This window comes from Sparus aurata, chromosome 17, assembly GCF_900880675.1.
Source record: "Sparus aurata chromosome 17, fSpaAur1.1, whole genome shotgun sequence".
NCBI lineage: Eukaryota > Metazoa > Chordata > Actinopteri > Spariformes > Sparidae > Sparus > Sparus aurata.
In genome coordinates this window covers 1,424,809-1,440,416 of record NC_044203.1, presented here as the reverse complement: position 1 = coordinate 1,440,416, position 15,608 = coordinate 1,424,809, and the positions used below count along the sequence as shown (strand labels likewise).

The 15,608-nt window shown below is 41.0% G+C and overlaps 1 protein-coding gene across 2 annotated transcripts in view; it reads right to left on the bottom strand.

Annotated features, from left to right (window-relative positions):
* Positions 1–6,375, bottom strand: part of taf2 (TAF2 RNA polymerase II, TATA box binding protein (TBP)-associated factor) — an 89,501-nt gene extending 83,126 nt beyond the window's left edge. Inside the window, exons 1-6 of one of the 2 annotated variants that reach the window (XM_030393818.1) lie at positions 6,261–6,375; positions 5,843–6,000; positions 5,563–5,617; positions 4,965–5,125; positions 3,809–3,927; positions 1,173–1,314 (exon numbers count right to left, since the gene is read on the bottom strand). In XM_030393818.1, coding sequence (XP_030249678.1) covers positions 1,173–1,314; positions 3,809–3,927; positions 4,965–5,125; positions 5,563–5,617; positions 5,843–6,000; positions 6,261–6,368 — 743 coding nt within the window. In that variant the 5' untranslated portion in view covers positions 6,369–6,375. Of the gene's footprint in view, positions 1–1,172; positions 1,315–3,808; positions 3,928–4,964; positions 5,126–5,562; positions 5,618–5,842; positions 6,001–6,226 lie in introns of both variants that reach the window. The other variant, XM_030393819.1, reaches the window with a different exon arrangement.
* Positions 6,376–15,608: the final 9,233 nt, after the last annotated feature.

Here is a 15,608-nt window from a genome sequence, read left to right as displayed (position 1 = left end):
GTAAACAATCTGCAAATTCTTGAGCAAAAGTTGTCATTGTATTTCCCTTCACTTTCCACTGATTGCCTTGACTGGGTTAGGAACCCATATAGCTCAACTGCAGTTGGAAAGGACATGACTTTGCAGGAGCAGGAAGAAATAACTGAACTGAGACAAAATCGTGGTCTAAAGCTGAGCTTTGCAGCAATTTCAGCTCTGCTCCCTTTCTCCACAACTTATCTATGCGAGCTGGGCTTTTCAAGCATGACGGCTATAAAGACGAAAAAAAGAGACTCAGAGCTGTTGAGGAAGATCTTCTTGTGTGTCTCTCTTAAATTCCTGCATGAATAGCAGCTTTGTGTTCAACTAAACAGGCCCAGGTTTCACACTGAGTAGGTCAACTAGTAAGTCAACTAGAGTAAATTGAGACTAGATTTTCATTATACTTCATTATACTTTTTGTGACATTTTTGTTTGGTGGTATGCCGTGTGATTTTTCTAATGAAAAATATGTGCCGTGGCTCAAAAAAGTTTGGGAAACACCGATCTAATATACACTACCTGGCCAAAAAAAGTCACGACCCAGATTCAACTAAGCAAATAGGTAAGAGCCTTCCATTAAATAATTACTGCAGTGATTAATATGCTAATCCTATCAGCTGGCAACAAGTTCTTTAACCCTAGCTGATGCAGTGGGTAGCTTCTCATTTCTTAAACAACCATGTCTGAAGACACATCCTGTAGTCGTGGAAAAGATGTTACTCATTTGGCCTGCATCAAGCAATGAAAACAACTAAGGAGATGCTGAAACTACTAAAATTGGGTCAAGAACTGTCCAATGCAGTTATTAAACCTGAAAGGATTAGTGCTGAACCATCATCTTCCAAAAGTAAATGTCAGAAAAAAGTTTCAAGGAACTTTGACTAAACAGCCGTGTAGCTTTAAAAAAAAAAAAACACTTATCAGAGAGGCTGATCAGAAAAAAGGCTTTGGATGTAAATGTTGTGACAGTGCATAAGCTTATGAAAACGATGCAAAGGTGAATGTATGCTATAATGAAAGATAAAAGCAGCCCAATGAAAGTTGGACTGTGTGACTTTTTTTTGGCTGGGCAGTGTAGATAATGTGCAGCTTTAATGGCATGTATTGGAAAGTGTTATTTGATCTATCAGGGTTACTCTTTGTTACTTCACCTGGTGGAGTTCTGGTATCCAAAGGAGAACACGTGAGCTCCTCTGTCTGCCATACTGCCTTCCACATCAGGAACAACAAAGTGGAGACCTCCTTTTGGTTGGTCCAGAGAAAATTCAATGTACACCTTTAAAACTTTCAAATCTGCAGACAAAAACACACAGAAACATCAGTGGATCAGTCTCGACCTTACAGAACAATTTCTGTCAATAATCCAAGAGTAGAAAACCTTTCACTTATTCTAAAGAAATCCGGTAATCCACCTCAAGTGACTATACTGATTCAAGAGATGAGCACAGATATTGCAGACATCCGCCTGCACTCTGACAGCACATAGTATTGAAATTAGAGGTCGACCGATAGTGGATTTTTAAAGGCTGATATAATAACGATAGATTGGAGCAGGAAAAAGTCGATAGCCGATTAATCGTCCGATATCACTCACTCGCTATTAGCTATATGTTATTATAATATATAATTAATATTATATAATAACATATTTAATTTAAACTTGTATGTTCAATATCTATTAAAATCTACATGGATGATTTAAGTTGCACTTTAATATGGGGGGGGGAATTAAGTGATCCTTCACATTTTGTGAGTAATGGCACTGTGTGCCATAAAAAATAATAATCACAAAATAACACTGGTTAAACAAGGCGTATAAGGAAGGGATTTTTTTTAACTATGATTTTCTCATCCTCCCATAGTCAGGCTGTAACCACTAACCAGCTAGGGATGGTATGTTTTATCTTATCCATACTCTTAACAGTCCTGTTCTTTATCACTACTAAAGAATGGTATTATAATTTTATTTAAAGAATAAATTCAGAACAGGAATTCAGTTATACTTCAAATATAACTACATATTGTTTCTACTGCAGCAACAGTAAAGTTTACAACAGCAAAGTCTCTATATAAACTCCAACGGGGGGGGGGGGGGGTTGGTTTGTCTCAGCCAGCAGCTAAAGTTTACAAGAAATTGCCAAATTCTAAGATTCATGGCAAACTGAACAGACTACACACAGACAGCTTTCATTTTAGCATGTTCTTAACAAACTGTTAATTAACAAGCACTGTGGTCGTGTAAAATGTGCCGGTGGAAATGTCGCTGTTTATGCTGAAATATGATGCACGTTTATGCTTGTTGAACAAGTGGTACTTATCGCCAAGGAGGTTATGTTTGTTGACTTTCAACTCGTGAAGGTTTTATTGCACTTACAATAACGCGTGTCGCCGTCTCCACCTGGGTCACTTCTCTCCTCTCTGCACACTGTCTTTCCCATGCTCTGTGTGTGTGTGTGTGTGTGTGTGTGTGTGTGTGTGTGTGTGTGTGTGTGTGAGCAGCAGAAGAGCAGCCTCGCCCCCCAGTGATCAGAGTGACAGAGAGCAGGGCAGGGAAGAAGCAGTTTATGGCGCTGTGGAAAAAAACTACAGCCATCGGCCACTATCGGAGCCAAGTTCCGCCGATTCCGATAGTTTGTAAAACGTCCTATCGGCGCGGATTAATCGGCCAAAACGATTAATAGGTCGACCTCTAATTGAAATAGTTTCTGAATACAAATATTTGGGTATCCGGTTGGATCAGAAACTCACATTTAAAGACAAGAAATTGGTTATTTATACAGAAACAGAACCACTGTCCCTATGTTTTGTAGGGAACGGGTCATTGAAGCTGTCTTTTTATACAGTATGTCCTGGATTATGGAGATGTTATCTATAAACATGCCTCTGCCTCCACTTCACTCCACCAGAGTAAGAGTGGAGACGGTTTATCCCTTTGCCCTCAGATTCATTACTGGCAACTCTTATTCCACTCATCACTGTATTCTATATGAAGAAGTTTTCTTGGCACCTTCAACAATAAGATGTGACAGTCATTAGTTTGTATTTCTTTTTACAGCCTTGAAGGGCAACATGCCACCATATTTCAGCTCTTCATCAAACTGGTCATGGACTTACTGTTCAACACGTTCTTGTGATCATATAATGCTCCAGGTTCCCAGAGTAAACATTACATTTAGGAAAACTGATTTCAGTTTCAGTGCTCCATATGCTTTTACAAACAAGTTTAAATGTTTGTTGTAAAATAACAAACATTTTACTTGATAAGTTACACCTATAGGTCAGTTTAAGACTTTGAGTTGGACTACTCAGCATTTGAATGGAACCGTTTCTAACTACATGCTGTCCTGTATGGTTGTCTGTCCTTTGTCTTTTATGCACCTCTGTTTTATTTGTGTTTTGTCATATTCGTTTGCTGCAGTTTCCTATCATTTTTAGCACTTTTTCCATTTTATTGGTATTCTGTCATAAAGCTTCTTGTCTGTTATCATTTTTATGGCACCTTCTGTTTACTCGCTCTGTGATTATGTTTGTTGTTTCTTTTTATTATCACATTTTTGCTCCTATTCTGTTTTTTTTATCTGTGCTCTCAACATCATTGGAAATGAGGGCTTGCCCTCAATGATTTCCTGAGATGTAAATTAAGGTTAAATGAATGAATAAATCAAACATCAGAAAAGGTATTTGGGAGGAGGTAGAGACTATGTCAGTCTTAACACACTGCACTATATGTACAAGATGTAAATGACTGAATTATCCTGTTATGGTGTCCCCGTTGTCACAGTCTTACCATCTCCTTGTTTCCATAGCTCAGAGGGTACTTTGATGACCAGCTCCCCATGTCCTGCATCAGGGTCCACAGCACTCACGGCAGCTGTGTAGGCACTGGAGAAATAGTTGAGGTTTCTCCTACAAACACACAGATATAGAAAAAGCACAAAATGATCACACAAAGTAGACAGACAGTGATACTGGCAATATACCCACTTCTCATGAAACATTAGACAGCTACAGGGGTCTTAATGTATAAAAAAATGTTTTCTACTGCTTCTTCTACTACTGAATACTAGATATGGACTTCTTACCCAAAGTCTCACCATCACAACCAACTAATTTTCTCAAAACTAATCTGGTCACCAGGATATCTATAATACTATTTTAGGCAGATACCAGTGATTTACAGTTAGAAATTTAACAGAAGTAGATCTTTTGCAACAACTGTGAGTTGGTATATTTTCTGGAAATTTTATTGAGAAAGTGTTAACAGATTAAATAGCCAGATGGCGACGAGGTTTATTACCATTTCGGTCAACTGAATACTGAACAGAGCAAGGTAATTCATCACATCGATGCAATAATGCTGTAATACCAATAATGTCACAGTTTCCCTCAGACCTTGGAAGACTTAAGTGCACATACTTGCCAGAGAGTTTGGGGAGGACAAGAAAAGATTATGTTTTTCAATGAAACATACAGAATTTCACATCATTTTTTAAACCAATATTATTACTACTGTTTATGTGCACATCAAGTTGGAGAAGCTAGACCAGAAAATAAATAATAACCACACAAAAACAATTGAATTCACTAATGAAGTCCACAGGGGACTGACCACAACGGTGAGAGCAGTCAGTTACTTCCACAAAAGGGTTTGAGTGCTGCTCTTCAACACTTGTGGATGCGTTAAATTAGCAAAAAGCTAATTCACTTCCTCATTTAATTATGTTTAAATCATATATTCAGCCTTTTTCACGACGATACGATTTAGCTAATGTTTGCTAACAAGTACACGATGTTGTTCTGACAGATGTAATGCAATACAACAGGATTTTGTTTCCACACAAACAATTATGAGTCTGTTTTACAAATCACATCCCATGATTTCATAACTCCAGATTATACTAAAATGTTCATCAGAGATGACGACAGTGCACCGATTTACTCACTGCTTGGACTCATGGTGGCACACCTCCAGCGTAGGGTCATTATAAATGAATGGGGCTTCGAGTTCATTGACTCGGACCCTGTAGATGCGGCATTGTTTACTGTTGAGCTTGATCCTGTTCAGGTTGACCACTGTAGGGAAAATGGTCAGCTCCACATAGCCCTGTTGGATGCAAAAGGGAGGAAGTTGGTGAAAATTGACAGCAAGAGATTTTCATTGTCTGGATGTGGTTGTGTTCAACCAAAAATGTTCAACAGACAAGCATCTGTGCTGGCTTAATCGCTGTGGAGTCTTTCCAAGTCCTTGTGATTTACATTCTACATAATTCTGCAGGACTGTAATGTGTTTATATCATTACACTTACTATGTTACAAACACATAACAAGTTTTAAATACAGTAAAAACGGTTGCCAACAAAGAAGGAACACTATTGTCAAGCAGTTATCATCTAATGTCAACTGGTTTACAATGAGTAAAATTCACCCCCCACAAAATTGCAAGGATATGATGTAAGTTTGGAGTAGCCACGGCAAAACCGAATCAACAATAACATTATGAAGTCGTTTAACAGATTCTTGTCACACTGTGACTGTACTCACAATGACAGACTTCCTCTGGAAGTTGATGTTGTTGATGCACACCGCCTGGTGGGTCGTGAAAGCAACCACAGAATGACACGGTCAATATGCGATGTAAATCTGACCTTTTTACCTAACTACTTAGATATTTCCATCTCATTAACTCACTCTGCTAACTCATTACTTGTCTGTGCTTGAAGGACCTCTGCTATGTACTTAAGGATGTCTTACCAATGTTAAGCTAACGTTCACTTTGCTGTCTAGCATAACGGTGGGCACAAAATTAAAGAAAAATACTTATAATTTAAAAGGGCGCGGACTCTCGAATCCTTTATCCTTCTTCCTGTTCATCGTCGTTTTTTGGTGATGCGCTTTGACACAAGGTTCAGCATGCCCACACTCTGCTCCGTGAGGTTTCCTGCTCAGCTCCAGATGCAGCAAACTGGTACATTTGGCAGACTGCAAAAAGTAAGGAGAAGAAAAAAACACTGCTTCAATGGAAACAACGTTAAATGTAACGACGGTCTGAGTCAAATGCAGCTGCCGTTACTATCGTCTCTGTGATGGGAGCTGTTCCCCCGGACACTGCTGTACAGCGTGTTCACGACAACCACAGCAGATATATATCCATAAATGGCCAGCAGTCGATGTTATATACAGATGGACTGGTTCATGTGATAATTACTGCAGTTGCGGGGCATCAAAACGTCCAAATATACCTCGTCAATCCGGCTGCTCAAAGCATTGTGACCGTAGCCCCAGTGTGTTCGGCCATTTTGTTTATAACCTTTGACCTCCCGCGTAAACATGACAACAAGCATAGACATTTTTTTATCGCAATTATATATCAGGTAACATATGCCTGTTAAACAAAGTACGGAAATGAACAGAAATTAAAATACTTTATATTTATTTAAAAAAGGAGTTTATATCTTTGCTGCGTCACACCGGGGGTGGAGTTTCCTTGCTATCTGCCCGGAAGTGCACGAGCTCCGCGGGAGCGCGCAAAACTTAGGCTGCATCCAATTGTCCGGACTTCACCGCACTTGTAGACTCGCGGACTTTGCAGGCGCGCTCGCGGGAAGTCCGCCAGTCTTGATGAGGGCTGTCAAAACCACGGAGGTTACATTAAATATTACTATATTACTTTTTGCACACTTCCGCATGGGGAGCAGACATCACCAGACTTCAGTGTTTAATCATCCACAGTTCTTTTTTTTAAGAGCCGATGTTGTAGAAGTTGTTGAATGTGTAAAACAATTACTTTATTGAAATGATACTTGAATCGTGTAGGCCAGAAATAATATTTATATACAATATTTATTCTAGATACAGAAATATGTAGAAATAAAGGCTATTGAGTAAAGTAAATTGGTTTTATTGTTGTAATCTTTAGGGGTGTCTATCAGGGATATACTGTGAACAGTGAACACGTCACGGTACGGCTCAGTCCGCAGGTCCGGAGCGTGGAGATTTGGGATGCCGCCATAGGAATTTATCCATTAAGTTTATATTTTCACTTGAAATATTCAATAAACAGTCGTATATATGTATCCTCTATGTTTTACTGACTTTTTATTATAAAGAGAGTAAGTGTGGGTGGCACTAGGGTTGCCACCTTTCAGAAATGAAGGGACGCCCTCCACGGCTCCTAGTGGCCATGACCACCACGGGCCCGACTCCTGTAGGGTGGGGCGCCCGCAGCAGTGGTATGTTTTATTTTGTGCTGGTGTTTTTAGTGAAGGGGTGATCAAGAAAGCAATTACTCATACTCAAAGCTTGAAATGCTTTATTACCAATGAATTCTCTTATAAAGTGCAGTTAATTAAATCTTGAGTTAAATCTGTTTGTGTGGAGTGTGCAACAATGAACTTTTAAAATATAAATTAGATAAACTGAGAACTTAATGTAACGTTTTAAGTGCATAACTGTAGGGACTCTCTTTGAACATTTTTACTGAAAGAAATTTGTCTGCTGCCTGTCTTATGACTTGAAAGGAAGTCAGGTCATCCAAACAGTTAAACCACACTAATAATAGAATGTATGTAATGATCAGTGAACACTGTATTCCTCAAAAATATAAACATTTTGACACAGAATACACAGAAAGGTCTACAAACATTTTTAATCTAGGAAATGTATGATTTTTAAAGAATAAACGTTTTCTCTTAACAAATGTATGTATGTATTTATTTATTTATTAACTGTTAATCCATTAGTAGGATTTGTTCTTTAAACGGCCATATATAATATTCATATTTAGTGTGAATGGTAAAGGCACACTATCGTTCTTCTTGAATTTATCTTTATCTTTATTATTCCTGATTCCGTATGTTTTTCGGCACGCTTCTTCTCCTACAAATCTTGAGCTATTGAAACCATTCAAATATCAAAATGTTCAGCTTTTTAAGGACATGATGGCATCTATTTTTCTCGTTTCTATCTTTTATGCTTTTGGAAATATTCAGCTTCTATGCAAGATTTTTCCCATTCATCGTTATTGGGAATTTTTCAAACTTCATTCTGCTACAACTTCAGCATACTTTCAGCTATAGAAACCGTTCAACTATTAAAATGTTCAACTTTTTCAGAAATTCAGCTTTTACCCCCCCCCCCAAAATTAACATTGAACTAAATTGGAAAATCTTCAAATCCTCTGCAAAACTCATCGCCTTTCAACCTCTTCTTGTCCCTCATGCTTTGAGCTAGAGACACCATTCCAACTCTAAAAGAGTCAAAAGACCTTGAAATCTTTAACGGTTTTGAAATAATCACAGTTTTAGTTTTAAAGGGTTTTAGCCCGTCTTCTCATTTTATAATGGGTGTATATTGCGTCAGCTATTGTGCGTGACATCATCGCTAGAGTGTAGAGCAGCTTCAAAAATCGGAGAAAAAATTCTCTTCAGCTTGATTTTGATCCCAGATCTTTTACTTCACATAGACAATGTATACATAGAAATGTAGGAAATCTTGATGGCTTTCAGCTGATGGTCTTATTTCAGATGTAGTACTTACAGTTTTGGATTTAAAAGCTCCCCCATAAGCCCGTATTTGTTGGTTAAATACAGGACGCAACATTTAATTGCCAAATAAAGGACGATTCCTTATTTTACGGGACGGGTGGCAACCCTAGGTGGCACTGTGTATAGCGAATTACTCCAGTCCCATTTAATTCATGCAAGCCTGGTCCAATATCCAGTGAATAACTTTTTTTCAGTAACGGGTAATCTAACTAATTAGTAATTCCATCGTTACAATGCCGTAACTGTTACCTACAATTAAATGTGGAGCGTTACAAACTGAAGCTGCTCATTGAAGCTGTTGTCATCCAACTCGGCTCTCAGCCACAGGAACTGCAGAGCTGTATTGTTTTTCTCTTTGGTGAGGGAGGAGGGAGGGGCGAGACAGCCGCATAAGTGATGATGACTGGCTAAGGTAGAATAAGAGTTTGTAAGCCAATCAGAGGCAGTGTTCAGTTTACACACAAACCACACATGCATTCAGCAGCATTGCACACACAAGCTGTGTCCCAATTCAGGGTCTGCACACTTAAGAACGCACATTTGAAGTGCAATAACGTCACAACGCCGCATGAAGAGTGTCCCAATTCAAAGTGTGTTCTCCAAATGCACCCCACTAATGCGCCCTGCCTGTACCTGTTTTTGGAGTGTGCACCGCTACTACCCTTCATGGTCTCACATATCCCAAGATTCATTGCGCGCCCGAAGAGAAGAAATAAATAAATAACCTCAAGTGGCGCAGATCTCATATTTAAATTCCTTTGAACATCCAACGCCAGATATGTTAAACTTCAAGGTAAAATTTGTTGATAATGCTCAGCTTGATGCCTTTGGAAGTAAAGCCTTAAAAGCTTCACTTTCAAATGTTAGAAGTTCAGAGGTTGACTTGTATCTTATATCTTATTGTGACTGTGGAGATGTTAGAGACTCGTTTTACATAAATGGACCAAGATGAACAGATTTCGACCAGGCTGTGATCCCTGCTTTATTTCCAGACTGTAACACTGTAAAGTCTAGTTAAACATTTGAATAAAGAGCTAAGTTTATGATTATCCTTATGATGATTATATTTTTTGCTGTATTAGAACCCTTTTGTCTGTTGACATAACACAAAACGTCTTTACATTTCATTGTGTTTTAGGGAGCAAACAGAGGGCTTCATCACTGTCCGAGGTCAGAACAACATTTGTTCACAGGGCGAAACATTCCGCCGGCTGGATGGAAGTAATGCAATATTAAATAATAAATAATAAATAGCCCTGATGTCAGTCCTGAGGGGTATTGCACAAAAGTAGAATAAAGAAATCCAGGATAATTGAGCAAGCGCGGCTTGACCTAGTCTGCTCGGCGCATCCTGGCTTAATTGGTTGCACGTTTGCCGATCCAGGATAAAAAGGCACGGCTATGTCAAGCCAGGTGTAGATAGTCGGGATAAGTGCGTGTTCACGGCATACTTAAATAGACCTCGCAATCGCTCACAGAATCACCGATGGGAACATGGATAAGAGTCGCGCTTCATATTTCACGGCCGCTGAACAACAGCTCCTGACGAAGAGGTGAAAGACATTGTAAGAAAAAAGGCAATACCAATGCCTTAATTAAAGAAAGTGGGAACGCATGGCAGACAATAGCGGACCGGCTCAATGCGTAAGTAGTCCGAAACTGTACAATTACTAAACAGTGCTTCACTGGAACTGTCATCATTAGGCTACAATTAAGGGACTAAAGGAGATACTTTTCAAGTCCACTAATCAACTGTTGTACACTTTGCTTTAAATGTGGCAAGTAGAGGTGCATGTTACTCAGGAAATGTAGAGTATGATTAAGTGCAAACAATTATCCACAATGTGTGTCATTTAATCTATTTTTCTCATGTTATGTTTTCATCGATTTTATCTTTCTCTCCTTCATAAAGAACAAACTTGTCTGACCATAAAAGGACCTGGAAGCAAGTTAACATTAAATACAAGAACATTTTGCAGGCTGGTAAGTGACTTTAAAGTAGATAACAGTGAACAAATGAGGTGAATAGATTAGCTGTCTGCTGACATGTTGAATGTCTGTATAATTGTAGCAGTTTTTTAAAAAAAGCCCATAGAACTGGCACAGGCCCACCAAGCCAGGAAATGACCCCAGCAGAGGAGCTGGCACCCCATTTAAATAAAGGGAGGCCAGTGATGGAAGGGAACCAGGGAGGGACAGTAACAGACTCTGTCCCAGCCACAGAAACTGTCCGCTTCATACAAGGTACATATTGCAGTACTACTGCACATGGAACACAATCAAATAAATATATTATACTGTCTGACTTTGGATTTCCTTACAGTGTCTGGGAACACACTTACACTTTTGGAGCTACCAGAAGATGATCCGGTTAGTACATTGTATTGAAATCACAGATGTGGTATGTCCTGTGAAATCTTAAGTCAAGTTCTTTCAATACATGTATGTATATGGCAGGGGGGAGGCACATTTGCAGCTGCAGAATGCACTTCTGCAGATGAGACTGTGTCACTGGACTCCAGAACACCGAGGTGTGTCAATTATATGGAAATATCCTGCTTATTTAGTCCATAAAGGTTATGAAGTCTGTGATGTGGTGCTAATAGAAAATATATGTGTAACAGGACCCAGATGCTGCACAGTCTCCTAAGCAGCCTGGTAACATTGTGAGTATTGGCTAAAGTCAATCTACATAATGCACAAATCCTGCTGTGCTAACTGACATTTCTTTTACAGACATAGAGACAAACTGTCAGAAGACTATACGCAAAGCACCTGGAGAGACAGAGAGAGCTGGTAGACGTTAAAATCAAACTCAAGAAAAGAAAGATCCAGGAAATGGAGCTGGATCTTGAGATTCAACGCCGGACACTCAGGAAACCAGACCTGGAAATCCAGAAACTAGAAAAAGAAGTGAGAATTTCAGTGCACACAGTAACCATAACTGCAATACAGTGTTTTAATCTGTGTTGCTTTTGCTCTCTCTATTCCAGGATCCAACCAACCAAGACAAATGACTGCCAAATAAAAAAAAAATGAATAAAGGAAGCTTCCACTTGCAAAAAATCTCAATGTAACACAGACCATCTGTGGTACAGTGAGAGCATGGCTACATAAATATCTTAGTCCATCACCTGAGAATCTGTATATCTCAATGAGATAGTCATCTCCAAAGGCCAATGGGCCTGACCTGTCCCGGAAGACTCTTTCATGCCTAAATGCTCGATTAGGCTTCCTCATCCAGTGCATCCTTCAAAAAAGGGCAAGCCATTATGAATATGTATGTATGTATGGCCCTCGTCACAGATTTCATTGAAAACACCTTAGCAACTTCATCAGCAGTGTTTTGTAATCTCAATTACTGCAATAAAACAAATTTATGAACCCTCTGACGGCAATTTGACAAGCAGTCTTCATTAGCAAAGGAATATAACACTTGGCCTGAGAAATAATACTACCACTTGAATCAATATAAAAAGACTGTTGCAATTACAAACAGCCAACAGATTTTAATGAAATGAGAAATGACAATATATATGTAATATTTTAATGCAGATAATTAAAATGATGCAACATACCTAGAAAGACAACGGACATGCTGTAAAACACATTAATTCCTCACTGGATTGACGGTGGAAATACAGGTGAATCTCTAGGATTAATCTTAGCCTGGCTGTTAGCCTGGCTGTTAGCCTGGTCTCGAGCAGGCTAGCTGCAGAGAATAAATCACCATAGTAACTTGGCCGGGTTAAGTTTGTCCTGCTTTCATGCAACCGACTTGAGGCTAAATTCAGCCAGGATAACCAACATATCCTGGCTTAATCCCTTATCTTGGTTTTGTGCAATACCCCTCTGATGTCACAAATCTCTGCATCCCTGTGTTAATGTGATCTTGTGTTGACCTTTTCTTTTGCTTCTCTGTGTGTTCAGAACAGTTCTGGAAACAACGGGCCTGCAGGGGAAGGTCAAGCCCAGCAGGCCAGAAACAAGTAAGACCATTTAAAGAACAAGTAGCTGCAGGTTTGAATGATGATGTGGAAACTAAATTATATTTGTTTTACCCATGCAAGTTAATAAATACTTTGCTGACGTGATTGATTTCCACTGCCTTAGGATTGCTAAAATCCATGGACAGGAGAGGGTCAGTGGGAGGCCCAGCGCTGCTACTGGGTCCTGGTTTGTCCTCATGGATGAGGTGTTAGGACAGACGCCTTCCACTGCCCCCCCGTCCTAACTGCCGCCATCCCTGAGGACACACCAGAGCCAAGTGACCAGGAGGAGGAGGATGAAGACGCTGAGGAGGAGAGCCAGCCAGGGCCGAGGAGGAAGAGGAGGAGGTAGCATGGCTAATGTTTACGGTGGATGTAACTATGGCTCGCGGAGATTTTTTCGTTAAAAACATACCAGTTTAACCCAGAATCGGACCCAGACGGAGAGGCTCCTGAAGAAGTACAGACTCTGCGGCTGCAGCAGGACGTTTAAGAATGGTTAGTGTGTCTGAATAATGTTAGTTTGTTCTGTGTGTTGTTACAGTTACTACCATGTAGCTAATGGCTAACAGCTAGTGAAAGCTGTGTTGTCTCCAACACAGTCTCCAAACTCTTGGACACTGTCCACATCGTCTCAGTCTCCAGTCTGCACATGTTTCCAGACTTTTTACTGTGACAACCAAGCTCCATCATAATATTATTAACATTAAACTCACTTCAAAAGCCATTGTATAGCGGACTGAAGTGGAGCTAACTAGTTAGCGAGTTTCCAGCTGACTCCACCATACTCGTAGGCAACTGTAAATACTATCAAACCGCGGTGACACTTATCGGTGGCTCGGGTGCAATTGCTGGGTCCCCTATGGGTGCTACTGATCCTTTTACGAGGGTCAGTGTCGAGGTAAAGCCAGCTTTGTACTGACCCTCGTTACTGAAGCTGTCCGATGTGAAGTGGTTAGCTCACACACTAACGTGAACTGCAGCCGGCACGTTGTCATTAAAAATGAAACGCAACCACTGTCTCTTCTGTTGTTCTGTAGGTGGGACAGAATATAGGCACTTATGTTTTACAACCAACAACAGAGCAATTTGCGTGTCTAGCTCTGACCGACGACATTGCGAAACACTGCTGTCTCACTGCTGCACACACCGAACTTCACCTCGGGGATGAACGACCCCCTCTCCGATATCTCCTATCACCACGCAGAGGTCGGCCTATGATAATTACTCCTTTCGTTACTTAACGACAGGAGCTGAATCTGAACAGCCTGTAGGAGCGCCGTTTTACCAGTTGGTGGGCTGCAGAGACCATGCAGGACTTGCTTGTTTTCCTCATTCTGGGGGTTGGCAGGCTCAGGGAGGACCAGTTTCTATATGTAGAGACCAGAGAAAACGTATTTTTTATAATATACGACCTTTAACTTACTGATTTAACTGAGAAAATAGTCTACAGTAGTGTACTTGTCACCACGATTGCTGTAACCGAATTTGACGTCTGTCCACCCATCTACTACCGTTGTGCTCCTGCACCGACTAACAGTGGATTGAACTCCCGATTAACTGACGTTCAGCTGCTGCCAGTTAACCACTTTTCAGAGACTCCCATCTCCATCCAGCCTGCCATCACGGGATATTCACCTGGATAGCCTGTTGCCGCTGCTGTTCCGGGAACCCTCAGCCAACTCATCAAACTATTAGCCAGCTCCCCCTTTCAAGAGGCTGGTAGCGGACACCAACTGCCAACATCCAACTGCTAGCTTAGCAGCTAACGAGACGGCTACACTCTTCCCTGCCACAACCGGACTCCTGGCACCAGGTTCTCTCGTTCCACCAAGAGCAGCTGGTCTCCTGGTCCTGCCTCCTCCTGTCGTACTGCCGATGAGCCTTTGTAAATACCCCATGTCCATGGCTAACGGCAAAAAGATGGACACCCTTCGCGATTAGCATGATGTTGAATTGCTCCGCCGCCCAACTGAGGACAATTGCACCTATCCAACGTGCATCTCAATCATCAAACATCTTGGACTACTTCCCCGACCCAGTTACATTCACAGGAGCTCCCATCGAAAGTTTGTTTACTCCCAGTCCGGCCATTCAATCCCATCCCTCTGGTCAGCCGCGCGCACTGTGGACCTCCAATGTCTTCTTTCTGCTCAGCTTTCATCAGCCAGTGATTCTGAAGATTTCTATACTAAAACCCTGGGTAACATCCTAGATCTCCATGCACCCATTAGGACCAGAACAGTCAGCTTCTCCCGTTCAACACCCTGGTTCACTAGCCAACTGCGAAAAATGAAGTCAGCTGGGCGTGCTGTGGAGCGGCGTTACAAAGCCTCGAAACTCATTTTACATAAACAAGCCCATTGGGAACATCAAAGGGCCTACACAAAATCCCTCAGAGAGATCACAATTTTACTCCATCATAAAAGAGAATCCTGGAAACTCTAAGCAGCTATTCTCCACCATTAACCATCTCCTCAAGCCACAAACAGCCCCGCACATAGAAACTACAGAAGAACACTGCAACAATTTCATGGCCTTTTTCAGCTCCAAAATTGACTTCATCCGTGCCATCCTATCTGGCTGTCTCTCCACTCTACCTATCCTGACTGTCGACCCACAGTCTGTGATCCCCCAACCTCTCCACTGCTTCCCTGAAGTCTCACAGCAAGAGGTTGAGGACATCATCAGGAGGATGAAACCTACAGCCCTGGTGAAAACAAACATCTCTATCATAAGTCCTCTGATCACCACAGTGATAAACCACTCCATCCAAGCTGGCTATGTTCCACCTGCCCTAAAAACTGCCATAATCAGACCTATCCTTAAAAAACCCTCCTTGGACCCTGAAATCCTTGGCAACTACAGGCCCATTTCCAACCTTCCATTTCTCTCCAAGGTACTAGAAAAAGCAGTTTCTGCCCGCCTACAGGATCACCTGAAACACAACAACCTTTCGAAAGGTTTCGGTCCGGTTTCCGCTCCGCCCACAGCACTGAAACAGCTCTGATGAGGGTCACAAATGACTTGCTGATGACGGCTGATGCTGGCTCAC